The sequence below is a fragment of the Oncorhynchus gorbuscha genome, linkage group LG06 (assembly GCF_021184085.1).
Source record: "Oncorhynchus gorbuscha isolate QuinsamMale2020 ecotype Even-year linkage group LG06, OgorEven_v1.0, whole genome shotgun sequence".
NCBI classification, from domain to species: domain Eukaryota; kingdom Metazoa; phylum Chordata; class Actinopteri; order Salmoniformes; family Salmonidae; genus Oncorhynchus; species Oncorhynchus gorbuscha.
Window position 1 is genome coordinate 83,190,257 of NC_060178.1, and position 26,660 is coordinate 83,216,916.

Genomic DNA, 26,660 nt, shown 5'->3' on the forward strand with positions numbered 1-26,660 from the left:
TGGGTGGTAATATTCAAATGAAAATCAACCCTGAAACTAAACGTAGGCGGAAAATACTTTTTATTATATTATCATAGGAAATGACACCACATTCACACGGATTCACACAAAGTGGGCAGTTCGGATTTGTCACTTCAAGCCAAAATATATCATAATTTGACTAAAACTATGACTTACTGACTTCAATCGTTATGCACCATCATGGGTAAGCTCTGGACATTGTTTTTCAGCTTGAAAAAGTGGATTTCTACCGGTGTGGGTGTTTAATTATATTTATTCCAATATGTTCAATCATTTTGTCAGAACAGATAGTGCTGTGTTTGGTTTCAATGTGCCCCTGCTAATCACCCTTTTACCCTATTTTTGTTCAAGCCGAGCTGAAGCTCATTGGGTACACTTTTACTTTTGCATTACTCACGTGTTGTTTGTTGGTGTCTCCTCAGGCACAGGTACTAATGCTTGTTACATGGAGGAGCTAAGGCACATTGACCTGGTGGAGGGAGACGAGGGCAGAATGTGTATCAACACAGAGTGGGGAGCCTTTGGGGACGATGGAATGCTGGAGGACATTCGCACAGAGTTCGACAGAGAAATTGACAGGGGCTCTCTAAACCCAGGGAAACAGCTGTATGTCCCACATATTAATACACTATAAATCAGACCTTCCCAAATTTCTTTAAGACATACAATATCAGTTAAGTGCATTGATAGTAGTAGTCATCGTACATGTCACATTTTCCCTCAGTGTTTAGCAACATATTGTATATTTTTCTCTCCAGGTTTGAGAAGATGGTCAGTGGGATGTACATGGGCGAACTTGTGCGACTCATCCTGGTCAAGATGGCCAAAGAGGGATTTTTGTTTGAGGGTCGGATAACGCCTGAACTTCTTACTAAAGGGAAATTTGAAACCAAACACGTTTCTTCCATTGAAAAGTAGGTGTCAATTAGTTTTCTTTTCTTTAGGGTTGTGACTTGTGTCATGTAGCCATTTGCAAACTGAGCACTGCTTTGAGACTGCACACCATTATTGTACACCTTTGTAATGTCATTTGTCACCACTAAGCTCATCTCTTCGTCCGAACCTGTCACTGTCCAGGAGTAAAGAAGGCCTCACTAAAGCCAAGGATATCCTACTTCGCCTGGGTGTGGAACCATCCGCAGATGACTGCGTTGCTGTGCAGCACGTATGCACCATAGTCTCCCACAGATCAGCCAACCTCCTCGCTGCCACGCTGGGCGGCATCCTCTCCAGGCTAAAGGACAACAAAGGGAACCCTCGCCTACGCACCACTGTGGGCATCGACGGCTCTCTCTACAAGATGCACCCGCAGTGAGTAGCCTATACCAGTAGAGGGCCCCCTGGGTACAAGGTAGACTGTACCCAGCTCTTATTGTGCATCTTAATTGTGTATCTTGCGTTGAAGCTATGCAATTCTGTCAAATGGCTTAGGGAATACTACAATAGACTTTGAAAAAGAGACATTGATACAGAATACAGATGTCAAAGATATATTTTAGGTACTAGGGCCAAGAGCCTGAGTTGTGATGAGATACATAAAAGGTTGAGTTACACGTGAGAATCCAAGAATCCAAGGTCAGGTCATTTTTGTCTGACTGAGAATCACCCTCCCCATCTCCTCAGATATGCCCGGCGTCTACACAAAACAGTCCGCCGCCTAGTTCCTGAGTCAGATGTCCGCTTCCTGCTCTCAGAGAGTGGGAGCTCCAAGGGCGCTGCCATGGTGACCGCTGTGGCCTACCGGCTGGCTGACCAGCGTCGTCAGATCACAGAGACCCTGGCTGAGTTCAGACTGACCAGTGACCAGCTGCTGGAGGTGAAGAAGAGGATGAGGACAGAGATCCAGAACGGCCTGGGGAAAAAGACCCATGACAGCGCCACCATCAAGATGTGGCCCACATATGTACTCAGCAAACCAGATGGATCAGGTGAGAGAAGTTCAACTTGGATTTAAATTAGTTTCCCAGACTGTGATTCTACCAGTTGACCAGAGTGGTTTAGCTCTGTGACAAAACATTTTGAGATTCATTCCATTAATTCCATTTGACATAAATGGGAATTTAACCCTCTTCTGCTTCCCCTGCTGTATTTAACCATATCAATAACTTAAAAGCTCCTCATCACTCGTTAATGCTTTAACACGCTACTGTATAATCCAGGCTTCTATGTAAACATATGATATTGTGTATTTTTTTGGCTTAGCACTTCTTGCAGTGCCCTGATTAAGGTCAAAGTATTTCTAAGTCTAACACAATTACTTCACAGCACTCCCACACCTCCATGCAAGTCAAAACATCCAATGTCAATGAGAGATTCAACTCGACACACTGTTTGTCACTCATTTCAAATGGCTATGACAGTGGCAACAAGTACAATGTGTTGTAAGACTTTTCATAAGCATTTTAGGAACCCTTTATAATGTGTTATTATGTCTCATAAAAAATATATGGAAAATCAAACCGTTATTATCTCTTTTTACTAAAGACAGTATTGTTCATTTTGTTGTGTTTTCCAGAAAATGGTGATTTCTTGGCTTTGGATTTAGGAGGAACAAACTTTAGAGTGCTGTTGGTGAAGATTCGCAGTGGCAAGCGGCGGACAGTAGAGATGCATAACAAAATATATGCCATTCCTATGGAGGTGATGCAGGGGACTGGAGAGGAGGTGAGTAAGTTTGGGAGTTTCCTGTGAGTATGGACATATATCTCATTCTGTACCAAAACAATGTCAGTTGTCCCACACATTTGAAAAGGAAGTTACTGTAAATGCAATAGCTCCTATTATAGATATAACAGGACATACGTTAAGCATATTCTTACAGCCAACCTTTGCGACCTGTGTAACTTAAGCAAATTTGCTTGTGCTTGTTAAAAAATACCCTCCATTTCCCACAGCTGTTTGACCACATTGTCCAGTGCATATCTGACTTCCTGGACTACATGGGTATGAAGAACACTCGCCTGCCTCTGGGTTTCACCTTCTCCTTCCCCTGCAGACAGACCAGCTTGGATGTGGTGAGCTGACTCCTTCTTTTACAGTAATCAGCCATCTATCAACTTTTTCATCTCAGACATATTGCTCACTATATCTACATTATATAGTCTATATATCTATATTAAAATACAGCCACAAAATTGAGCCGGGATCTCCATCTTCAATTCTGCGCTTCCTTTTAGGCTTACAAGAAGCTTGTCATCCTGTTACATTTTTTTATGTGTGTGTTTTGGAGAGTTATTATTCCTGATATACCATAGTGTCACAATGCATAATTACGATGTATGCAGTTGTCGGCCAATTTAGAAACTGTTGGATGACTACATTACCCATAATTCTGTCGGCATCCATTCCATTATATGTGTGTGTGTACGTAAGTGTGTGCGTGTGTACGTCACTAATAGAACTGTAACGGTTTTCTTGATTTGAAGGAGAGGCGGACCAAAGCGCAGCGTGGTTATTTTGATTCATGTTTAATAAAGCACTTCACATGAACAAACTAACAAAAACAAGAAACTTGAAAACCCAAAACAGTCCTATCTGGTGCAAACACAGAGACAGGAACAATCACCCACAAACACACAGTGAAACCCAGGCTACCTAAGTATGATTCTCAATCAGAGACAACTAATGACACATGCCTCTGATTGAGAACCATACTAGGCCGAAACATAGAAATATCCAAATCATAGAAAAACAAACATAGACTGCCCACCCCAACTCACGCCCCGACCATACTAAATAATGACAAAACAAAGGAAATAAAGGTCAGAACGTGACAAGAACATCTTTCTGTCTTTGTTCAGGGCATCCTGGTAACCTGGACCAAAGGCTTCAAAGCCACTGACTGTGAAGGGGAGGATGTTGTCGGGCTTCTCAGAGAGGGGATTAAAAGGAGAGAGGTAAGTGGACACTATAACCAGGGCCCAAAGATTTTCCTGACCATGGGTCCAGAGCAGGACAAACTTGGTATTAGTGCCCGTTCTACAGGATCACACAAAATATAAAAGCTGATATCTAATGGGCATCTATTGACAACCAAAAGTAACTTTAGGCTGCTCTTTTTGTTAGTTTTTGCCATGATATAGAAGGTTGTGATACAACATTTTTAAGGGGTATTGCTATAAAAAATTAAGTTCTCATTTCCGCAAGCATTGCTTCCCAGAGACATCCTGTACATGTGTTTCTATTGGTCGTTTCTCCAGGAGTTTGACTTGGACGTGGTGGCAGTAGTTAATGACACAGTGGGGACCATGATGACATGTGCATATGAAGAGCCTACCTGTGAAGTCGGCCTGATCGCAGGTTGGTCATCTGTGTAGCTTTTGATGTGGTGTATTCATGCATCTTAATAAACTACACCTAATTCATTATTACCTCCAACTTGGCCCAATTTACATTTCCAATTGCACACCCTGACATACCAAACGAGAACGGGCACTCCATCTCAACCAATACTCAAAATATAGGTTAAATATCCCAAGCAGGGTTACAGCAACACCCACTCTGGTTTGGGTGTTCTCCGCAACACCAAGTGGTCAGTCACGTTGTTCTGGGTTCCACTTCACAAGAGGAGGTCAGTAAAATGTTATAAACATCATGACAAATGGTGAATTTGATTTTTTTTTTTTTACGTTCTGATTGGCCAAAGTGGTCAAGCCTCCGATGGGCCTCCGCAGGGAACTCTTGTAGCCTATAGGTCTTCATCATTTTTTGGAGTAGCAGGGTTGACTTATTATGCTAGACCCGCTCAGGTTTTTTCCACAAAACCATAAAATCTTTCCCAAATTTTTTTTAAAGGAATAGTTTCACCATATTTAAACGAGAGTTCAGTTCACGTAATAGGGTTGACCTTAAAATGAGGGATAGACGTAAATTAATTACTAATCACATTAAATAAATAATCTTCAGAAATTACTTTGTCAGAGCAACAAAATAACTAGGGCTTTACAATGACGGTGAAACAACAATCTGTTGTTCATGTAGTATTCATGTAAAAATATGAATGTACAAAAAAAATAGATATTTTATTTTTGAGATTTTGAGATTTGGCCTGCAGTACCTCCGTGGACCCCACTTTGAAAAGAACTGATCTAGACAACTACATAATATTATTATTATCATTGTTTGATACCTGTCAAAGGTATGATTGTTGAATATGGTATGGTTTCTGGTTTCAGGAACTGGCAGCAACGCCTGTTACATGGAGGAGATGAGGAACATTGAGGTGGTGGAGGGGGATGTGGGGAGGATGTGTGTCAACATGGAGTGGGGCGCCTTCGGGGATAATGGGTGCCTGGATGATATCAGGACAGAATATGACAGAGCTGTGGATGACTTTTCACTCAACCTTGGAAAACAGAGGTGATTGGGCTGCTCTCCCGCCCAATCAAAATTACTTCACTTCGGCTAACTTTTATTGATATTTGATATGGAATAGTGTCGTTATTAGAGATCTAGATATACCTAAATGATCGTGGTTCTTTTTCATCTCAGGTATGAGAAGATGTGCAGCGGTATGTATCTCGGAGAGATTGTGCGAAATATCCTGATCGACTTGACGAAGCGTGGCTTTCTCTTCAGAGGGCAGATATCAGAGACTCTGAAGACCAGAGGCATTTTCGAAACTAAGTTCCTCTCCCAGATTGAAAGGTTGGTAGAGATTTTGAATCTGCGATTGAAATGGTAACTGACTGAGTCATCATAACTTCCTTTTGTTGTGCAATGGTCTCAACAAAATGTCCTCTTTCCCTCAGTGACCGGTTGGCGCTACTGCAGGTGAGGTCTATCCTGCAGCAGCTGGGTCTGGACAGCACATGTGATGACAGTATCATCGTCAAGGAGGTGTGTGGTACAGTGTCCCGCCGGGCGGCTCAGCTCTGTGGAGCCGGAATGGCTGCCGTTGTCGACAAAATCCGAGAGAACCGTGGGCTGAACCAAATGGACATCACCGTTGGGGTGGACGGAACACTCTACAAGCTACATCCACAGTGAGTAGTAATGATGTGATTGCAGTTGGTTGAAATTACATGTATCACAGTCATTAACTGTGTGTTTCAAGTTGACAATGACGTTATGATGAATGTTGAGTATGTGCCAGGAAAGGTTGTGTAGTTTATTGCAGTTGTAAAATATCTTCTTTCTATTCTCTTTGATCAAGTACTACATCTGAATGGCTTCATTGATTTACATTTTCAGTGTAACAATAGTATGAACAAAGTCAAGTGTGTAAGTGAAACTATCCATGTCTTTTTCTATCCCTTCACAGCTTCTCAGGGATCATGCACCAGACAGTGAAAGAGTTGGCCCCTAAGTGCAACGTCAACTTCCTTCTCTCTGAGGACGGGAGTGGCAAGGGTGCAGCCCTCATCACTGCTGTGGGCTGTCGCATGCGTGAGCAGAAGAGCTGAGTATGTTTGGCTTAACCCCCTCTCCACTCCTCCTCCTCTTCTTTCTCTCATTATAGTAGCATACCACTCTAGCAATAACACTTACAGTATTTTCCACTTAACCACTGCTTCAGAAACCAACTATTGTTCGTCTGTGCTGGGCAGATCTCAAGGGCACCAATGACAGAACATTTACATGCTTTAAACAATTTCACTTCTTCACCTGCTATTACCAGCCGTTTGGTCTTTGTGTTGATCTGCTATTCTGTATGCAAGGAACTGGGCTCTTTGTTTGATTTCATTTTATTTGTGATGTTATAACACTGCTTTGGGCATTTGGGTATATGTATAATAGGAAATATTTCTGCTTTGAATGTTGTACCTGTATACCTTGCTCAGGTATATAAATGTAAATGTTATTTATTTGATTTTTGTATTGGGTGGATGTTTTGACATAATGAGTTGTAAGGGAGAATCATTGCAAGGTTAAGAAGTTATCTTGTGAAATCTGGTTTTTATTTTTAACTTGGCATTCTTCTTTAAGTGTTTCAAAGATATCAAATGTCACCCTTTTTGTATTTGCTTGATAGAATTTCTAGGGTTGTTATGAATGAACCATTGTTCCTTGACCTTTGAGTATCTTTTCATTGCTCAAGGGTAGGCTGCTCACAAGCTCATTCAAAAGTAAATGCAGCCACGCTGTAGGATGCTTCCTCAATGCATTGCTTTGGCAGTCTTTGTGAAACCTCAGGCTGAGTCATGTTAAGGGCCAGATTCAATCAGAGCCTGCTGAAAATCAGATATCTAAAGCAACTGTATCAATATAACTGGCTTTTGTGAATAAGATAATGACTTGAATTCCAGCAGTGCACAATGTACAAAAGAAGACATTTATAACAGAATGAATGGAGCAAGATGTGTGTGAGCATATGTTTGTATACGGCAGTTGAATGTTCAACCTTACTGTAAGAAATAACATTGCTATACGATTATATAATAAATGCTTATCTTATTTAGTGTTAGAAATCTAGAATACAATTATTTTGTACAATCAGAGATGCACAAAACTGGTAAAAAGGATGCATTGGGATTCAATTACATTTATTTTGATGTGCAACCAAATATAACATTGTTAGTCATCAGATAAAGACCTATTGTAAATAGCTTTTCAATAAAGGTCCACTTCCATTCTGAGGTTTTGTTCATGAAATGTTCCAATGATAGTACAGTACATTAATAATATAGTATAAATTAAACAGTTAAGCCCCTGGACAAAGATGCAATGTTAGCAACAAGATTGTATGTTATATTGTGAAATCATTTCACCTACAATACTGTATGTCTGCACAGTCATGCAAAGCTACATATGTTTTTCATTTCAGTTATGGTAATGTTAAAATAACATTCTGCACATGAACGCAATGTTTTATGAAGAAATAACTTTAACAGTTATTGCCCTCATAAAGTAATTTATGAAATACACTGGCATTATGCAATTATCTTGAGATGGAAAGTCATCCGACCTGAGTTGTCTACACTGTTATCAACATAGCCGTAATGAATTTCCAAAGTAGCCAGCACCAGCATATTACAATAATGCACAGCGTAACGTTTTACAATACTTTAAATGTATCAATTCCTCAGTGGAGTGACTTTTCTATGCTACACTATATCAATATCAACTTTACAAAATACAACAATATTACAATAAGCATGACCTACATCATGTGACACCATAGGTAGCAAAAAATGTAGTGAGATAACTTTGACAATTACATTTTTTGAGCACATCACAAGTCACAACATGAAAAAGAGTAGTCTAGGGCACAAAACAAAAATTAAATATGCACTGTGATATTTAACAAAGGCAACAGTTACCACGTATTACATTATCCTTTTTAAATTCACATGATTTGTTTTTGACTGTTTTCGTGTTCTAAACAATGTGTTGATAGTCTTTTTTCTGATTTCAGAGAACCATTGAATAATGTATACGGCTACTGTACTCCAATACTATTTTAATTGGACCATCTTGCACTGGCAAACACTTGTTAAAGATTATTTTCAACATTTTACACCATAGCTGCCAACATGTGCACTATGGGACACTACAGCTATCCCATATACAGTACTAGTCAAAGGTTTGGACACACCTACTCATTCTAGGGTTGAGAGAATGCCAAGTGTTCAAAGCTGTCATCAAGGCAAAGGGTGACTACTTTGAAGAATCTCAAATATAAAATATATATATTTGACCACTTTTTTGATTACTACATGATTCCATGTGTGTTATTTCATAGTTTTGATGTCTTCACTATTATTCTACAATGTAGAAAATAGTCAAAATAAAGGAAACCCCTTGAATGAGTAGGTGTGTCAACTTTTGAATGGTACTCTTTTTAACTCTTTTAATCCCCTTGCCACAAAACTATTAAAAGGTTGCCTCTTACAAGTCAAGTTCCGTTGTGTATGGATTTTGGTAACAGTTCTATTACTGTAGAAAAGATTGCAATATATTCTACTGGAGAACTAGGACTACAGTGGTAACATATTTCAGAGGTGAGCTGAAAAATAATCTGTGTAGTTTAAATATCACATAGAATTTGTGTACTATTAATAAAGTGTGTTAATTTATCAGTCTCTTATCAGTTACTTTATATTTCAGCAAATATTTACAAGTGGGTTCACTTGCATGTTTCACAATCTGGTCTACAAAGCCAGGTAACACACAACATATGCTAAAACAACACAACTAATATCACTACCTAAAAACAGCAACATATAAGGCCTGGTGCTAATGCCATGGGAGTTCTCCTTCCCATTCTCCTGGAACCCATTCTCCTCCTGGATTAACAGTCATCTGTGAGGTATTTGGCGTGACTGAGTGACTGTACACAATCATAACATGATTTGTTTCACTTGACTTCTCCTAGCAACTGTCATCATGAGCTTGAGCATGTTCTCGTGTCCTTAGCATTTCATGAGCTTGACTGTGGTATGGTCATCATGTTGGGTGGAGTTATGGCGGACCACAGTGCCCTTGGTGTTCTCAGTGCGATAGCTGCGTGTCATCCTGAAGGTCTGTGTGTGCTGCAATTCCATCTTGTCTTCCTCCGACACCTTTATGAAGGGTAACCAGCTGAAAGCATGACGGAACCCCGAGCGGAATCTAGAAAAAGAGATGCCAAAGGGAATATCAGCAAGATCACCAAGTTAGCCAGCTTACATTGATAAACATTCCGAAATTAACTATTGCTTTATTGCTTCATTAATAAAGTTCAACCTAAAAAGGTGGGTTGTAGGTTGTTGAATCAATAATATCATGCAACTGACACAATATGAGTTTAGTGATGTCCATCTGGGTTTACCTTTGGTTGAGGCAGCAGTAGATGATGGGGTTGTATATGGTGGAGCTCATGGCCAGCCAGAAGATGGCCAGGTATACCTGCTGGATGTACGTTTGCATGTAGATTTCCTTGTTGAAGCTGCCCAGGATGAAGTAGATGTGGTAGGGCAGCCAGCACAGGGCGAAGGTCATCACCACCACTATCATCATCTTCACCACCTACATGGAGCACAAAACATCACAACTCACTGAGACAGCCGAGCATCTCTGATGCCATGGCAACTAGATGCACCAGACCTGGGTCTAAGCACTTGCTTTAGTGCAGCTCAAGCATATGAAGCATTTGTTTTTGGTATGTATTTGCAATGGCCATACTGGTGGAACACTGGATAAAATGCTTTCAGTAAATAGAGATACACATAAAAAAAAGCAGGTTCTTATAAACTGTTCAGTCAAAGCTTTGCATTAATATGACATAGCTGACCTTGCGTTTGGCCTGGATCTGATTCTGGTAGTGATCTGAGGCCTCCCCTGGTATCTCACTGCCCCACAGTGTCTGACCAATAAGGCTGTAGGTGATCAACATCACCAGCAGGGGGAGCAGGTAGATCAGTATGATCATAGCTATCTGGTATCTGTGAGACAGTAGGACATTGTTCAGGCTCAAGTATTCCAGACAGAATTATGTGATAATGTGCGCTTGGGCTTCAAACATGACATAACATTCATTTCTAACCATGAAAAAAAGAAGACACTTTGATCTATGTTGTCATTATAGCAACTACATCTAGAAAGACACACTACTGGAAAAGGTACTGTGGGTGTCTCACGTGAGATGGTGTTTCCCACCATAGTCATCAGGCCAGTTGACCATGCAGATGGTCCGTGGTGGATAATGCTGGGTGACAGAGTAGTAGCACTGGGGGAAAGCCAGGGAGAATGCCACCGCCCAGATGAGACCAATCACAATCTTGGTGGATGTGGAGGACAGCCTTGGTTTCAAAGGGTAAATTATGGCCATGTATCTGTGGAAGAGAAACAAGCAAAAATCAGATACAGACAGAGATGTATAACAGTACATGTCATAGGCTGCTTAGAGTGCTGAAGACCTGAAATGTTCTGAAAACCATGGTGATGCTCACTCATCACTTTGCCGATAATCATTCTGTAATATATGAGTAACTTTTGTTCATCAGAGCTTTGAAAACAGCAATGTCTACAACACAGTGGATTTTTTTTTACTCATTAAGATATATCGAATTGGATACAAAAATGATGCGGTGCAGCAGGCAGAGTTATCCAGTTGTTCAAATGGAATATCTCATTGAATAGCATGCATATCATCGAAACACACACGCCGAGAGAGAGAGATGTAGAAAAGGTTCAGAGATTAAATGGGAATGTAAATAGGGCTCTATTAAATCCGCATCGCAGAAGTTCAGCTTTACAGCGTGATTGAAATTGAAGAGGCAATGTTCACGCTTTAGCGGAGACTGCATTCACCGTAAACGCTGCATATGTTGGCTCAATCGTAAATTACCTTTACATTACTATCGCGGAACCCGTAACGCTTCAGCTTTACAGATAAACAGTAGGCTACGGGCTCTATTCTATAGCTCCATAGGGATATACAGAATAATATACGAATTGTCCTTATATCAACAGAGTAGGTGGATTTAGGAAAACTAGCGCGCTCTTTTACCCGCACAGAAACTGACAGACTTCACAGTGCATGTCTGTCACACACCCAGACAAAAACATTTTGAAGGGATACATGAAAAAATATGTTGTAAGCGAATTCAATAATATAAGAATTACACAATGTATTGCACCATTAGGATGTACACTGCCCAGTAAACTATATTTTAAAATAAATGTGAATATAACTCAGAAATATAATACAAATTAGCGTATGTGATAATTATTGGATTATTGTCTACTTCAATGACAAGTAGCGTCATTACACATGTATGTGACTGATGCAGCCATTGTAGAGGTTGATATGATTATGTCTTTGGAACGTTAAAGAAATTTCCCATGGTTTGAGTGAACATATTTACTTTTGATGACCCTGAACAATTGTGTGTTCTCTACAGACTAGAGTATGCAGGCTATATCACATAAAAGGAAGAAGGCTAGTTGTATGTTCTTACCTGTCAACCGCAATAGCTGCCATAGAGTAAATGCTTGAAAACATGGCTGTGATGGGATAGAAGTTCTGAAACCTACAGTATCCCAACCCGAAGTACCAGTCGTTGTGTATAGCATAAACAAAATTGAAGACAGTGTTAAAAGTAGCCATCGAAACGTCTGAGAATGCAAGATTTACTATAAAATAGTTAGTCACTGTCCTCATTCTTTTGTGCGCCAAAATTATCCAAATTACAGTGACATTTCCTGTGACAGACACAATCACTATCAGTGAATAAGCAATTGCCCACAGTGCCACTTGCCAATCCGGCTGTTCAAAACGATTGATGATCGTCTCGTTTCCATAATCCTGAAAATATATGGTTGTTGAGAGGTTGAGCGGTTTCGAAGTTGTATCCATCTCTACCTCAAATTGCACAAAATAATTTTGGAAACAGCATTGGACAATTAATCATTAGTTCAGATGTCATCCTCGAGCACATTGTCCTCTCCTTGAACAAAAACGACCCATTTCAGAACCATTAAGATTTTGTTAAATCAGAGGACCCTCTCCAGCTATCTTCTGAGTAAAGGTAGCCCCGGCTGAAGTGGGCTCCATCCAACCTCTGGAGCCTTGCCAGTGGCGCGTGCGTAAAACTGAGCTGCTAGCAGTGGTTGGAGTGCTACGGTTTTGAAATGTGCGCAAGAGCCTACTAAAGTGTAGGGTTTGAGATTTCAGTATGATATAACATCGGCGAAAGTACAGGTGCGCACTTTCAACAATAACATCTGATTTTAGAAGTGGTGTCAATAACAAATAGCAAATATGGCCGCATGCAGCAGACTTCCAGAAACCTGCAGAACACAATGAAGCAAAGCAGGCACACACATAGGAGCAGGTTTGTGGAGTAACTGATTACATGTTATCAGTTACATGTAATATGATTACAAAAAACGGTAACTAATCCCACTACATTGCCAGAAAAAACAAACATTGTAAACAGATTACTAATAGTTTAGAAAAACTAGATGATTCATTCTTGGATTACTTAGAAATTTAGAAATGATGTTTGCTGAAAAAAATACATTAATGACACCTTTCTATTTTCTCAATGATATTCAATTCACCATTAAAAAAAGGCACAAGTTTAAGTTTGTTCCACCAGAGTGAGTCTGACCACACTCCTTTGTGTCTTCTTCTGGGCTCCGAGTGTGTCAGCGGGTATGTCAGCGGGGCACTGCATCTCACTACTAGAGATGTCACTACAGACCGCGGTTCAATTCCAGGATGTATCACAACTGGCCGTGATTGAGAGTCCCATAGCGCAATTGGCCCAGCAGCGTTTGGCCGGGGTAGGCCTTCATTGTAAATAAGAATTTGTTCTTATCGGACTTGCCTAGTTAAATAAAGGTTAAAAAATAAAAAATAATAATTCCTCTTTAGGGGATAGTCATCCAAAAGTAAGTGAAAGTAATCCGGTTACCTTACTGAGTTTGGGTAATCCAAAGTTTCCTTACTGATTACAATTTTGGATAGGCAACTAGTAACTCTAACAGATGAAATTTACAAATCAAAATGTATTCGTCTCAACATAGAATTGCACATGTTATCACAGATGCAGTGAAATGCTTGTGTTGCTATCTCCAACAGTGCTGCATTACCTAGAAATAAAACATGTAAATACACCATTTGTTTAAAAAAAATCTGTATTATATAGGATGAGCCATGACTAGAATACAGCATCTACATATAAAGTGGGTGAAACAGTATGTAAACATTATTAAATTGACCAGGGCAGGGTACTGATGATTGTTTAACAGTCTGATGGGCTGGAGATAGAAGTTGTTTTTCAGTCTTATGGTCCCATCTTTGATGCACCTGTACTGTCTCTGCCTTCTAGGTGGGTGAACAGGCCGTGGCTCAGGTGGCTGACATCCTTGATGATCTTATCCTTCCTGTGACAACCCTGGATATGAGTTAGTGAGTTAGTTAATCAATAAGGCCCGAGGGGGTGTGGTATATGTCCAATATACGACGACCAAGGGAGTTGCATCATGCATAAGAACTGCCCTTAGCTGTGGTAAATTGGCAATATACCACAAACCACCAGCGGTGCCTTGTTGCTATCATAAAGTGGCTACCAATGTAATTGGAGAAGTAAAAATACATGTTTTGTCATACCTGTGGTGTATGGTCTGATACAGTATACCACGTCTGTCAGCCAATCAGTATTCAGGTCTCGAATGACCCAGTTTATAATTTATATTGGTCATATAACACACTCCCTTGGGCCTTATTGCTTAGGTGTTTTATATAGAGGATGGAGAAATTGCATCAGTCTACAATGGGCTCTTTCAGGAAAATGGCTCCATATAGCTGATAGGGGTCGAGGGTTTAACCACAATGATGCCATGTGACCAAATATCAACACGCCCATGGGCTAATATTGCACTATTGATATACCAACTTGTCCATTGAAAATTGGACACTTAGTGATTTATTGCATTAGTGTAGCATTGATTGATATTGGAATATAAAAGTCTGAGAATTAGTACTATGGCCCAGTTGTTTTCAAAAGCTGAACATGATATCTGCATGCAGAGCAATGTCTACAATACAGCTGTATTTCTTTTACTCATTAAGATATCGAATACAAAAAGGATGTGGTGCAGCTTTAGGGGAATGATTATATATATATATATATATATATAAATGAGAGAGAGAGAGAGAGAGAGAGAGAGAGAGAGAGAGAGAGAGAGAGAGAGAGAGAGAGAGAGAGAGAGAGAGAGAGAGAGAAGAGAGAGAGAGAGAGAGAGAGAGAGAGAGAGAGAAAGAGAAAGAGAAAGAGAGAGAGAGAGAGAGAGAGATGTAGAAAGGTTCATAGTCCATCACACTGACAACCACTCCCCAATGATTCAGGCTCAACATACCAGATATGTGCCATTCTATTTCAAGTGGCCTACCACAAGAAAACAACATCATACAGTATGTGGCAAGAAAAGGTTGAATGAAAGCTTCTTTCAACTTACTGTCTAAAATCAACAATATTAAATCCACTGTCTGGGTACAATCCAGGTACTCTCCCCACCTGAGACAAATACCAGCAAGCCAAATTAATCCAAATAGATTTGTAATGAATCTGCAGACGGGCAAAACAGAATGTTAGAATTGTTGAAATGTTCCATTGGTTCAGTAAAGACATCTTTCAGAGTACCTGGGCTAAAATCAATAAACATTCCTTAGATATTGTTTAGCCACATTGTGAAATAATTTTTTTATCTTTGAAAAGTAACTCTGCTGACATAATATTTTTTTTAAAGGCAGTACCTTTGTGTGTGAAGTTTTATGTTTTGGTTTCAAAATTCATAAGAGAATCTAATGTTGCTAAATTTGACATGGCCTACCCTACCACATTTGAGAGTACCCTATAGACAATCTTACAAATAACCACATCAATGATTGTCTATTCCTCAAAATATAGGGTAAACAAGAAAACAAGGGAAGCAAGAATAACATTGGTATAGGCCTATATCAAAATCAGGTGTTGTATACAGTGTACCCTACATGTCCATATAAATTCATTATAAAATATTACCAGTAAATATGTTTGGTCTGTAATGTCAGAAATATATATATATTTGTTCATGGTGTAGCCTATGATTGCTTTTTGAATGTACCTTGTTTTAATGTGGATGCTTTCATTTCTAAATGGTAAAACATGTATGAAAATACACTCAAATAAAAAAAAGCTGACATTCTGTACTGTCGCCTCATATAAAACAATTTATCAATCCAAAACGCTGGAGTATGGAGACAAATGTAAAGTTTTAGCTTCACTGTCCAAATAAATACGTAGGCTATAACTCATTATGCCTGTATATGTGCATTTGATTTATGCATTGAATTTCTTCCAACAGTGAAACCAAAATAAAACTGAATTGATTGCCTTACTGAAATAGAGGAACAATCAGGAAACGCTAAAAATGTAACTTATGAAGTAAGCAAGCCTACCAAAATCAGAAGCCACAGTGGCATAAGTGCGCCATTCATTCCTCGCGGTGTCCTAATTGGGGCGTCTATCTATTCAGTCAAATAACTGATCAGACAGCACAAGGCGAAGCGGTACAGAGTTCAAAGTGTGGGGGACGAGAAACAGGAAGTCCATCGTTCAGGATCAAACATGTCCAATGATGTTAGATATTGCGAGAGGTTCTCCTACGTTTTTCTGAAGTTTACCGTCATTGTGTATGCCACTATCTTCTGGGTGAGTAGCCTATGCTTTAATATCCCCGTGTCGCCAAATAGATAAGCAAGGCAGACTCGATGCAAATAACACACCGCGGATGAACAGACTCGCGCATTCCGGTAATTATCCCTTTCTGGTGTTTGTGACAAAAGGGTAATGCTTAAATAGTGTAGCCTATTAGGATTTTTGATCCGTTCTATTGAATCGACAGCTGCCAGATCTTGTAGCCTATAGATGGTGGATTTGGGGCTGGTGGTGGTTTGATAGGCATGGGTACGTATTTGCTACAGTGGTTACGTTTTTGCTGGTGGCTCACTCCTGAGTCCGATGGAATTCACATGTTACAGTGTGTGGCTTGGAAGGGCATCTGACAGTATAAGTGCTAATAAATGTCATGTCTGGATAATTAAACGACGTATGAGAGGACCCAACAAATACGACCCCATTGTGGGCAGGGGCGTGGATATAACTTTATAGTTCACAAGTTATTTTTGTGCAACTGTTACTGTTTAATTAACTGTTCTGTTGTGACGTCAACTTATTTTGTACACCCAATGATAGTCTGTAAAACTACTTTAGATAAGTGTATGTGACAGTTTCTCAGGTAAAACATACACACTGTACAAAACCATTTGGAAAGAACAGGTGTTCCTTAAACTGACAAGGGCTGCTATCAAACTCATAAGACACACCCTAAGCCACTTACCCTCTCCTTATGCCCTTATGGGAATCCCTGCGGCCATATTTGTCGTTGGTCCAAATGATTAGCCAAGCAAGGGAAGTTTGCGATGTAAGCCCCTCAGCCCTCGTTTTTAATGGAGTTTGGAGTGTACAATTATTTTCACTTCAGGGCCTGAAATGCCCCATAATTCAATTTGTGATGTCCGCTTGCTATCATACAGTAGGTGTATATTAATAATTTATATAGTTAATAAGTAGACATGCAGTCATTGACTGTAGCAGATGTAAAGCACCCACAAACTATCAGTGGCTGAAAACACAATCCTCTAGTGACTAATGTCCAAATAAGGCCAGTTCATTTTAAAATGAATTCCTCCTCCCTTGCCCTGCAAGTGTAAACTCATCAGATGCCATCAGAAGTGTCCACTTGCCATGAGGGTGAAGCACAATATTGTTTGCGAACTGCAGCACCACAAATGATTTGTTCTGGAATTTGAGTTTATTGATTAGAGGCTGTGTATGTTTTGGTTCTGCAAAGCTGTGTCCATAACATTCAATAATCAATGTATTGCATTCATTCTTGCTCCATGTGATCAATTATCAGTTCGAAACATGTTTTTTCTCTCTTCTCTATGCTGCCTACAGCATGATCCAATTTGCCTGAGCACATATACAGTGTATGACTGACATTGGTTGGTTGGAGCACGTCACCGGAGGGGCGCATATTAATTCTGCTGTAGTATTCATTGCTACCAGCAGGTCAAACAAAATAATAAAATTAATGGGTCACTCAGAAAAAAACTAACCATGACTCTCAAGTCAGTAAAAGCAGTTGTTCAAAACAAACAAATCGTTCAAGAACTGCAAATCACTAGATGGCAACAACTTTGTCTTTGATACAATTGTAACAGGCAGCCGATCCAAAGGGGTAGGCTTATTTCAGGTGACGTGAGAGCTGCCCTTGGGGCCACCAATGTAGAGCCGCTGAGCAAGAGTGCATCGGCCCAATGTGGGCAGCCAACATGAGGCCAATGTTTTAACCCGCATTGGGCCCACATCGTGCCAATGTGAGTAGGTTTGCTGGGAAAAGATGGGCTTATTTCAGGCAAAGTGAGGGCTTCCCTCACCAGATATGGGCTGTCAACATTCGGCCAATGTGGAGCCGATGGGCCAATGTGCCTTTGCTCTATGTGGGCAGCCTATTTGGAGCCAATGTTTTAGCCCGCATTTACCCCACATTGTGGACATGTTTGCTGGAGAGTTATAGCGTAGAAGTTCTGTTTCAATTATTTGTTTCGACATCTCGGTGCGATTCACAGAATCTGGAAGATGCTCGAAGAACCAATCACACACGTCTGTCAGAGGCAGACCGGTCGAGTGGCTAATGAGGTGAGCCTCTCCCCTCATACTAAAGAGTCACTCGCCTGTCATTCTCAGCTCTCCTCAGCATGACTTGATTTGTTTTCTGGTTCAACTGTTCACAGGTGTTCCACAAGGTTATGCCACCGAGCGCAGGTTTTTCAGCTTACGTCTTGTTGGGTGACTTTACCGAAAGGAACGTTTTTGCTTTGGCTAATTAGTGGTTTCTTCCCTTTTGTCTCCTGTGGTAGCTAGCTTCACACAGCTAGCTACTAAGCCTTTTTTAGCTTAGCTGCAAGTTTAAGTTAACCTGTCTAGCTATCCTACTGACTATCTTTTCTACCTGGAAGGGTAGAATTACTAGCTCACTCTCTTGTTTATGTCAACTTACTAGCATGCCACGTTGACTAGACCGACCATCCTAGCTTCACTACTTATCAGTCGGGAGCCACACTTTTGTTCGTCCCAAGACGAACATAGCCAAAGAAAGTTAGCCCTAACATTGTGCTAACTAGCTAGGCTACTAACCCACGAAGCAAACGCTAGCTATGTTCACATTGTTGAATGATTAGCTTCTCCGTCTAACACTGTGCTAACATTCTACCGTCTAGACTTCACTGCGCATTCTTTGGTACATACTGTACTCTGTTGAGGCCTCTGAGGGTTGATGCGTTGAGACTACCTGGCTTCAGAGAGCATGTGTGATACAGGAATTGGCCAATTCCTGCTGTGAGATATCAAAACAAATAATTGAAATAAATAAAGGTTACTTGCGTAACCCCGGTTCTCTGATATTATGAGTGAGATACCGCACCACATTCCCCTACTCGCCACATTGTGCGGAAGTTCAGCATCCTCGAGAATGACCAGGGGGCGGGCTCTGACAAACATGTGATTTGGTTCTTAGAGATTTTGTGAATGCCACTGTGATATTCATAATATCAGAGATCCGGGGTTACGCTAGTATCATTATGACAGGGTTCCCCAACTGTCGGTCCTCGGGCTGAATTTGGCCCGCGGGTGATTTAAAAGTTTTGAGCAAAAAAAACAAGTTATTATTTGTTGGACATGACTGTAGAAGCAACAGGAAATCAACTCCAAGTGATTTTTAATTAAGAAATCTCTTTCCAATATTCCCACACATACTGTAAGAGACAAATGTGATTGCATACAAGCATAAGCAAGGTTTGAAATTGTTGTAGTCAAGCATGTTTCGATGGGCCTCCCGAGTGGCACAGCGGTCTAAGGTACTGCATCGCAGTGCTTGAGACGTCACTACAGACCCCGGGCTGTGTCACAGCCGGCCGTGACCGGGAGACCCATGTGGTGGCGCACAATTGGCCCAGTGTCCGAGTTAGGGGAGGGTTTTGTCTTTGGAAAGTATTCAGACCCATTTTCCCAAATTTTGTTACGTTACAGCATTATTCTAAAATTGATTAAATTGAAGAGAAATTCTCAGCAACACAATACCCATAATGAAAATCATACTTTTTGCACATTTTGTAAACATAAATGGATACCTTATTTAGATAAGTATGTAGACCCTTTGCTATGAGACTTGAAATTAAGCTCAGGTGCATCCTGTTTCCACTGATCAAACTTGAGCTCTTTCTACTACTTGATTGTAGTCTACCTGTGGTAAATTCAATTTATTGGACATGATTTGGTAAGGCACACAACTGTCTAAGGTCCCGCAATGCATGCCAGAGTAAAAAGCCATGAGGTCAATGGAATTGTCCGTTGAGCTCTGAGACAGGATTGTGTCGGCACAGATCTGGAGAAGGGTACCAAAAAATGTCTGCAGCATTAAAGGTCCCTAAGAGCACTGTGGCCTCCATCATTCTTAAATGTAATAAATCAAATCAAATGTATTTATATAGCCCTTCGTACATCAGCTGATATCTCAAAGTGCTGTACAGAAACCCAGCCTAAAACCCCAAACAGCAAGCAATGCAGGTGTAGAAGCACCTGAAGTTTGGAACCACCAAGACTCTTTCTAGAGCTGGCCGCCTGGCCAAACTGAGCAATCGGAGGAGAAGGGCCTTTTTGTTAGGGAGGTGACGAGAAACTGGTGGTCACTCTGACAGAGCTCCAGAGTTCCTTGGAGATGGTTGTCCTCCTGGAAGGTTCTCTCATCTCTGCAGCACTCCACCAATCAGGCCTTTATGGTAGAGTGACCAGACGGAAGCCACTCCTCAGTAAAGGGCACATGATAGCCGCTTGGAGTTTGCCAAAAAGCACCTAAAGACTCTCAGACCATGAGAAACCAAATTCTGATGAAACCAAGTTTGATGTCTTTGACCTGAATGCCAAGCATCACATCTGGAGGAAACCTGGCACCATCCCTACAGGGAAGCATGGTGGTGGCAGCATCATGCTGTGGGGATGGTTTTCAGCGGCAGGGACTGGGAAACTAGTCCGGATCGAGGGGAAAGATGAACAGAGAGATCCTTGATGAAAACCTGCTCAGGACCTCAGACCGGGATGAAGGTTCACCTTCCAACAGGACGACGACCCTAGGCACACATCCAGGACAACGCAGGAGTTGCTTTGGGACAAGTTACTGCTTCCGGGTTGGAGCGAGCGGTCGCATCCGCATTTCGCTCCGCAGGTAGTATAACTTTTTCATTACATTTCATTACATTTCATTATAGCACAACGGTTTGTTTTGTCTAATCTTAGCAATTTCTTCTTAGCTAGCTACATAGCCGTCTTTGTATCAAAGATAATTGCGTAATTATCATATTTCGCCGTCCTAACGTAGTCTTCACTAGCCAGCTAGCTAACGTCCACCGATTAGCTGCACTGTAGAACTATTACACTCAACTGAACGACTTGATTAGTGTAGTGTTAGCTAGCTACATAGCTGTCTTCGTATCCAAGATAATTGTGTAGTTTAGAGTGTGTAGTCTTAGAGTGATTATCTTAATTTACCGAGGTTAGCTAGCCAACTATTTGTCGTCCTTAACGTAGGAGACTCTGCTGGCTAGCCAACAGCTAGCCAACAGCTAGCCAACAGCTAGCCGACAGCTAGCCAACAGCTAGCCAACGTCTACCGAATAGACTCATAACCCGGTCGCATTCACAGGTAGTATCACATTTTCATTTCATTTCATTACAGTACAACGGTTTGATTTGTTTGATCGTAGCTAGCTACATAGCTAGCTACATAGCCATCTTTGTATCAAAGATAATTGTGTAGTCTAGAGCGATTTTCTAGGTTAGCTAGCCAGCTATTGTCGTTCTTTTAACGCAACGTAACGTAAACAACACTGCTAGCTAGCCAGCTAGCCCCTGAATAGCAGCACTGTCGAAACTATTACACTCAACGGAACGACTTGATTAGTGTAGTGTCAACAACGCACCCACTGCCAGCTAGCCTACTTCAGCAGTACTGTATCATTTTAATCATTTTAGTCAATAAGATTCTTGCTACGTAAGCTTAACTTTCTGAACATTCGAGATGTGTAGTCCACTTGTCATTCCAATCTCCTTTGCATTAGCGTAGCCTCTTCTGTAGCCTGTCAACTATGTGTCTGTCTATCCCTGTTCTCTCCTCTCTGCACAGACCATACAAACGCTCCACACCGCATGGCCGCGGCCACCCTAATCTGGTGGTCCCAGCGCGCACGACCCACGTGGAGTTCCAGGTCTCCGGTAGCCTCTGGAACTGCCGATCTGCGGCCAACAAGGCAGAGTTCATCTCAGCCTATGCCTCCCTCCAGTCCCTCGACTTTTTGGCACTGACGGAAACATGGATCACCACAGACAACACTGCTACTCCTACTGCTCTCCGTCCGCCCACGTGTTCTCGCACACCCCGAGAGCTTCTGGTCAGCGGGGTGGTGGCGCCGGGATCTTCATCTCTCCCAAGTGGTCAGTCTCTCTTTCTCCCCTTACCCATCTGTCTATCGCCTCCTTTGAATTCCATGCTGTCACAGTTACCAGCCCTTTCAAGCTTAACATCCTTATCATTTATCGCCCTCCAGGTTCCCTCGGAGAGTTCATCAATGAGCTTGATGCCTTGATAAGCTCCTTTCCTGAGGACGGCTCACCTCTCACAGTTCTGGGCGACTTTAACCTCCCCACGTCTACCTTTGACTCATTCCTCTCTGCCTCCTTCTTTCCTCTCCTCTTTTGACCTCACCCTCTCACCTTCCCCCCCTACTCACAAGGCAGGCAATACGCTCGACCTCATCTTTACTAGATGCTGTTCTTCCACTAACCTCATTGCAACTCCCCTCCAAGTCTCCGACCACTACCTTGTATCCTTTTCCCTCTCGCTCTCATCCAACACCTCCCACACTGCCCCTACTCGGATGGTATCGCGCCGTCCCAACCTTCGCTCTCTCTCCCCCGCTACTCTCTCCTCTTCCATCCTATCATCTCTTCCATCCTATCATCTCTTCCCTCTGCTCAAACCTTCTCCAACCTATCTCCTGAATCTGCCTCCTCAACCCTCCTCTCCTCCCTCTCTGCATCCTTTGACTCTCTATGTCCCCTATCCTCCAGGCTGGCTCGGTCCTCCCCTCCCGCTCCGTGGCTCGATGACTCATTGCAAGCTCACAGAACAGGGCTCCGGGCAGCCGAGCGGAAATGGAGGAAAACTCGCCTCCCTGCGGACCTGGCATCCTTTCACTTCCTCCTCTCTACATTTTCCTCCTCTGTCTCTGCTGCTAAAGCCACTTTCTACCACTCTAAATTCCAAGCATCTGCCTCTAACCCTAGGAAGCTCTTTGCCACCTTCTCCTCCCTCCTGAATCCTCCTCCCCCTCCCCCCCCTCTTCCCTCTCTGCAGATGACTTCGTCATCCATTTTGAAAAGAAGGTCGACGACATCCGATCCTCGTTTGCTAAGTCAAACGACACCGCTGGTTCTGCTCACACTGCCCTACCCTGTGCTCTGACCTCTTTCTCCCCTCTCTCTCCAGATGAAATCTCGCATCTTGTGACGGCCGGCCGCCCAACAACCTGCCCGCTTGACCCTATCCCCTCCTATCTTCTCCAGACCATTTCCGGAGACCTTCTCCCTTACCTCACCTCGCTCATCAACTCATCCCTGACCGCTGGCTACGTCCCTTCCGTCTTCAAGAGAGCGAGAGTTGCACCCCTTCTGAAAAAACCTACACTCGATCCCTCCGATGTCAACAATTACAGACCAGTATCCCTTCTTTCTTTTCTCTCCAAAAACTCTTGAACGTGCCGTCCTTGGCCAGCTCTCCCGCTATCTCTCTCTGAATGACCTTCTTGATGCAAATCAGTCAGGTTTCAAGACTAGTCATTCAACTGAGACTGCTCTCCTCTGTATCACGGAGGCGCTCCGCACTGCTAAAGCTAACTCTCTCTCCTCTGCTCTCATCCTTCTAGATCTATCGGCTGCCTTCGATACTGTGAACCATCAGATCCTCCTCCCCTCTCCGAGTTGGGCATCTCCGGCGCGGCCCACGCTTGGATTGCGTCCTACCTGACAGGTCGCTCCTACCAGGTGGCGTGGCGAGAATCTGTCTCCTCACCACGCGCTCTCACCACTGGTGTCCCCCAGGGCTCTGTTCTAGGCCCTCTCCTATTCTCGCTATACACCAAGTCACTTGGCTCTGTCATAACCTCACATGGTCTCTCCTATCATTGCTATGCAGACGACACACAATTAATCTTCTCCTTTCCCCCTTCTGATGACCAGGTGGCGAATCGCATCTCTGCATGTCTGGCAGACATATCAGTGTGGATGACGGATCACCACCTCAAGCTGAACCTCGGCAAGACGGAGCTGCTCTTCCTCCCGGGAAGGACTGCCCGTTCCATGATCTCGCCATCACGGTTGACAACTCCATTGTGTCCTCCTCCCAAAGCGCTAAGAACCTTGGCGTGATCCTGGACAACACCCTGTCGTTCTCAACCAACATCAAGGCGGTGGCCCGTTCCTGTAGGTTCATGCTCTACAACATCCGCAGAGTACGACCCTGCCTCACACAGGAAGCGGCGCAGGTCCTAATCCAGGCACTTGTCATCTCCCGTCTGGATTACTGCAACTCGCTGTTGGCTGGGCTCCCTGCCTGTGCCATTAAACCCCTTCAACTCATCCAGAACGCCGCAGCCCGTCTGGTGTTCAACCTTCCCAAGTTCTCTCAGGTCACCCCGCTCCTCCGTTCTCTCCACTGGCTTCCAGTTGAAGCTCGCATCCGCTACAAGACCATGGTGCTTGCCTACGGAGCTGTGAGGGGAACGGCACCTCAGTACCTCCAGGCTCTGATCAGGCCCTACACCCAAACAAGGGCACTGCGTTCATCCACCTCTGGCCTGCTCGCCTCCCTACCACTGAGGAAGTACAGCTCCCGCTCAGCCCAGTCAAAACTTTTTGCTGCTCTGGCCCCCCAATGGTGGAACAAACTCCCTCACGACGCCAGGACAGCGGAGTCAATCACCACCTTCCGGAGACACCTGAAACCCCACCTCTTTAAGGAATACCTAGGATAGGATAAGTAATCCCTCTCACCCCCCCCCTGTAAGATTTAGATGCACTATTGTAAAGTGACTGTTCCACTGGATGTCATAAGGTGAATCACCAATTTGTAAGTCGCTCTGGATAAGAGCGTCTGCTAAATGACTTAAATGTAAATGTACAAGTCTCTGAATATCCTTGTGTGTCCCAGCCAGAGCCTGAACTTGAACCTGATTGAACATCTCTGGAAAATCTGAAAATAGCTGTGCAACAACACTCCCCAGACATCCTGACAGGGCTTGAGAGGATCTGCAGAGAATAATGGGAGACTCTCCAAAAACAGGTGTGCCAAGCTTGTAGCGTTATACCCAAGAAGACTCAAGGTTGTAATCACTGCCATTTATTGTAATAATAAATTAGCATAAAATTCTTATAAACCTGATTTTGCTTTGTCATTTATGGGGTATTATGATGAGAGGGGGAAAAATCTATACATTTTAAAATAAAGCTGTAACCTAACAAAATGTGGAAAAAGTCAAGGGGTTTGAATACTTTCTGAAGGCCCAGTCCAAACTTTTCACTGGTACACCACTTCATTCCAGGGTTTTATTTTTACCATCGTATAATAATAGTGAAGACATTAACTATGAAATAACATGTATGGTGTCATGTAGTAACCAAGAAAGTTTTAAACAAATCAAAATTAATTTTAGATTTGAGATACTTCATAGTCGTCACCCTTTGCCTTGACAGCTTTGCATACCTAAAGATGTTTAGAGGTGCTTCAGGGTCAACCCTGAAGAAGGCACTGCGTGCCGAAACGTTGGTTGGGAGCATATTTAGTTTGCGACTTTCTTGTTATACTGTTGATCAGAGGGAAACATGAGGACCACAGGGGTTTGGCAAATATTTTGGTAAAGGATTACCTACATAACAAATTCATAATGAGATGTTAACAGAAGTCAACAACCACAAGTGGATTTTTGCCTGTTTTTGCCGCTGTTAACATAAGCATGTACCGCTTATGAATGTGTGGGTCAAATGTGTTATGTAGTAGGTAGCCTACCCTTCAAGTGTAGCGTCACCAGTATTTTGATAGACTCGGAACTAGCTAATTTCTGTTTAGTACATGCTCTGCCCCTGTTAAAAACCTTTTTGAAATGTACCTGGGTATAGTAGGCCTACAGGATGGTTAGCTTACCTGTCAATCATCATAATTAGGGCGACCATCAAATCTTTGTTGTGGAGGATGGAGATTTAACCTGGATTAATGTTTCCAACAACAGGAAATTGTGGGAGCCAATGATTTACCACAGGTGCTGACTAAAACAACATATTGAGGAACAGGACTCAGGGTTGTAAGTGCCCACATTTTATTAGAATAATATACTTATTTTAAATGTCCTATTTTTCTCCCTCCACTATTTACTGTCAATTAAATGTAGCACTATCAGGGTGTAAACAAAGGTATGGTAGGCCCACTGTTTTCAACCTGTTTTTTAATTTTTAATTTTACTGTTGTTTTTATTCACTGTCTCTATGGAACTGAAACTTGCTGAGACTGCAAGCCAGGGGGGTATTCCTGTATTTGTCGACTGCAACAGCTTTTGATATGTTAGCCTATTATCTGAGTGCATTTGGTTCTCTGGGAACCATTGTCACTTTGTCTCAAGTGTATGTTTTGCTATTTTCTAATCAGTAGAACATAAAGTGTATTTCTTGATTGAAAGAAAGTGGAGTTTGTTGCCAAAGTTAAGCAAGTTGGTTGGAAATATTTGTTTTTGTTTTATTGTACACAAATTATATTTTCAACAAATCAAATGGTTGTGCTTTGTTTAACGGAATTATTACTCTGAGGGACTGTATTCAGTGATGGATTCACCCATTGTTGTGCTTTTGAGTGTTTGGAAAATAGTTTCAAAGCATATTTCACACATTAAATTTTAACATCTCACTGTTTATGCATTTGCATTCCTATAGATCTACCAACAAACTTAGAAGTTTACTGGTCTCAGACTTACAGTTGAAGTTGAAAGTTTACATACACTTAGGTTG

The 26,660-nt window shown here is 42.1% G+C and overlaps 3 protein-coding genes and 1 long non-coding RNA gene across 8 annotated transcripts in view; 2 read left to right on the plus strand and 2 right to left on the minus strand.

Moving 5' to 3' along the window:
* Positions 1 to 7,598, plus strand: part of hk1 (hexokinase 1) — a 41,397-nt gene extending 33,799 nt beyond the window's left edge. For 3 of the 5 annotated variants that reach the window (XM_046354288.1, XM_046354291.1, XM_046354292.1), the window contains 12 exons: positions 444 to 627; positions 780 to 935; positions 1,099 to 1,332; positions 1,645 to 1,949; positions 2,537 to 2,685; positions 2,916 to 3,035; positions 3,822 to 3,917; positions 4,221 to 4,320; positions 5,196 to 5,379; positions 5,512 to 5,667; positions 5,772 to 6,005; positions 6,284 to 7,598. In XM_046354288.1, coding sequence (XP_046210244.1) covers positions 444 to 627; positions 780 to 935; positions 1,099 to 1,332; positions 1,645 to 1,949; positions 2,537 to 2,685; positions 2,916 to 3,035; positions 3,822 to 3,917; positions 4,221 to 4,320; positions 5,196 to 5,379; positions 5,512 to 5,667; positions 5,772 to 6,005; positions 6,284 to 6,425 — 2,060 coding nt within the window. In that variant the 3' untranslated portion in view covers positions 6,426 to 7,598. Of the gene's footprint in view, positions 1 to 7; positions 206 to 443; positions 628 to 779; positions 936 to 1,098; positions 1,333 to 1,644; positions 1,950 to 2,536; positions 2,686 to 2,915; positions 3,036 to 3,821; positions 3,918 to 4,220; positions 4,321 to 5,195; positions 5,380 to 5,511; positions 5,668 to 5,771; positions 6,006 to 6,283 lie in introns of those variants that run through there. The other 2 variants (XM_046354289.1, XM_046354290.1) reach the window with 2 other exon arrangements.
* A 1,077-nt stretch (positions 7,599 to 8,675) lies between these two features.
* tacr2 (tachykinin receptor 2) lies at positions 8,676 to 13,006 on the minus strand. The gene is made up of 5 exons (XM_046354295.1): positions 11,904 to 13,006; positions 10,581 to 10,775; positions 10,235 to 10,385; positions 9,773 to 9,969; positions 8,676 to 9,573 (listed from the first exon to the last, which is right to left on the minus strand). Exons 1-5 carry the CDS (start codon positions 12,299 to 12,301, stop codon positions 9,375 to 9,377), a joined length of 1,140 nt encoding a protein of 379 aa, XP_046210251.1. The 5' UTR covers positions 12,302 to 13,006; the 3' UTR covers positions 8,676 to 9,374.
* Positions 13,007 to 13,683: 677 nt separating this feature from the next.
* LOC124038433 lies at positions 13,684 to 16,127 on the minus strand. Its single transcript, XR_006839352.1, has 3 exons — positions 15,893 to 16,127; positions 14,911 to 15,020; positions 13,684 to 13,847 (listed from the first exon to the last, which is right to left on the minus strand). It is a non-coding gene; the product is annotated as an uncharacterized LOC124038433 (long non-coding RNA).
* Positions 15,962 to 26,660, plus strand: part of tspan15 (tetraspanin 15) — a 47,165-nt gene continuing 36,466 nt past the window's right edge. Inside the window, exon 1 of the mRNA XM_046354296.1 lies at positions 15,962 to 16,145. Within this exon, the coding sequence (XP_046210252.1) occupies positions 16,062 to 16,145 (84 nt within the window). The 5' untranslated portion in view covers positions 15,962 to 16,061. The remainder of the gene's footprint in view (positions 16,146 to 26,660) is intronic.

What these genes read in the sequence shown, in the direction of transcription:
- tacr2 (XM_046354295.1), bottom strand. Translation starts at nt 12,301, where the DNA reads ATGGATACAACTTCGAAACCGCTCAACCTCTCAACAACCATATATTTT. An exon ending in AGATCCAGGCCAAACGCAAG is followed by an intron (nt 9,970 to 10,234) that starts GTCAGCTATGTC and finishes TGCTCCATGTAG; the next exon opens with GTGGTGAAGATGATGATAGT. An exon ending in TACTGCTGCCTCAACCAAAG is followed by an intron (nt 9,574 to 9,772) that starts GTAAACCCAGAT and finishes CTCTTTTTCTAG; the next exon opens with ATTCCGCTCGGGGTTCCGTC.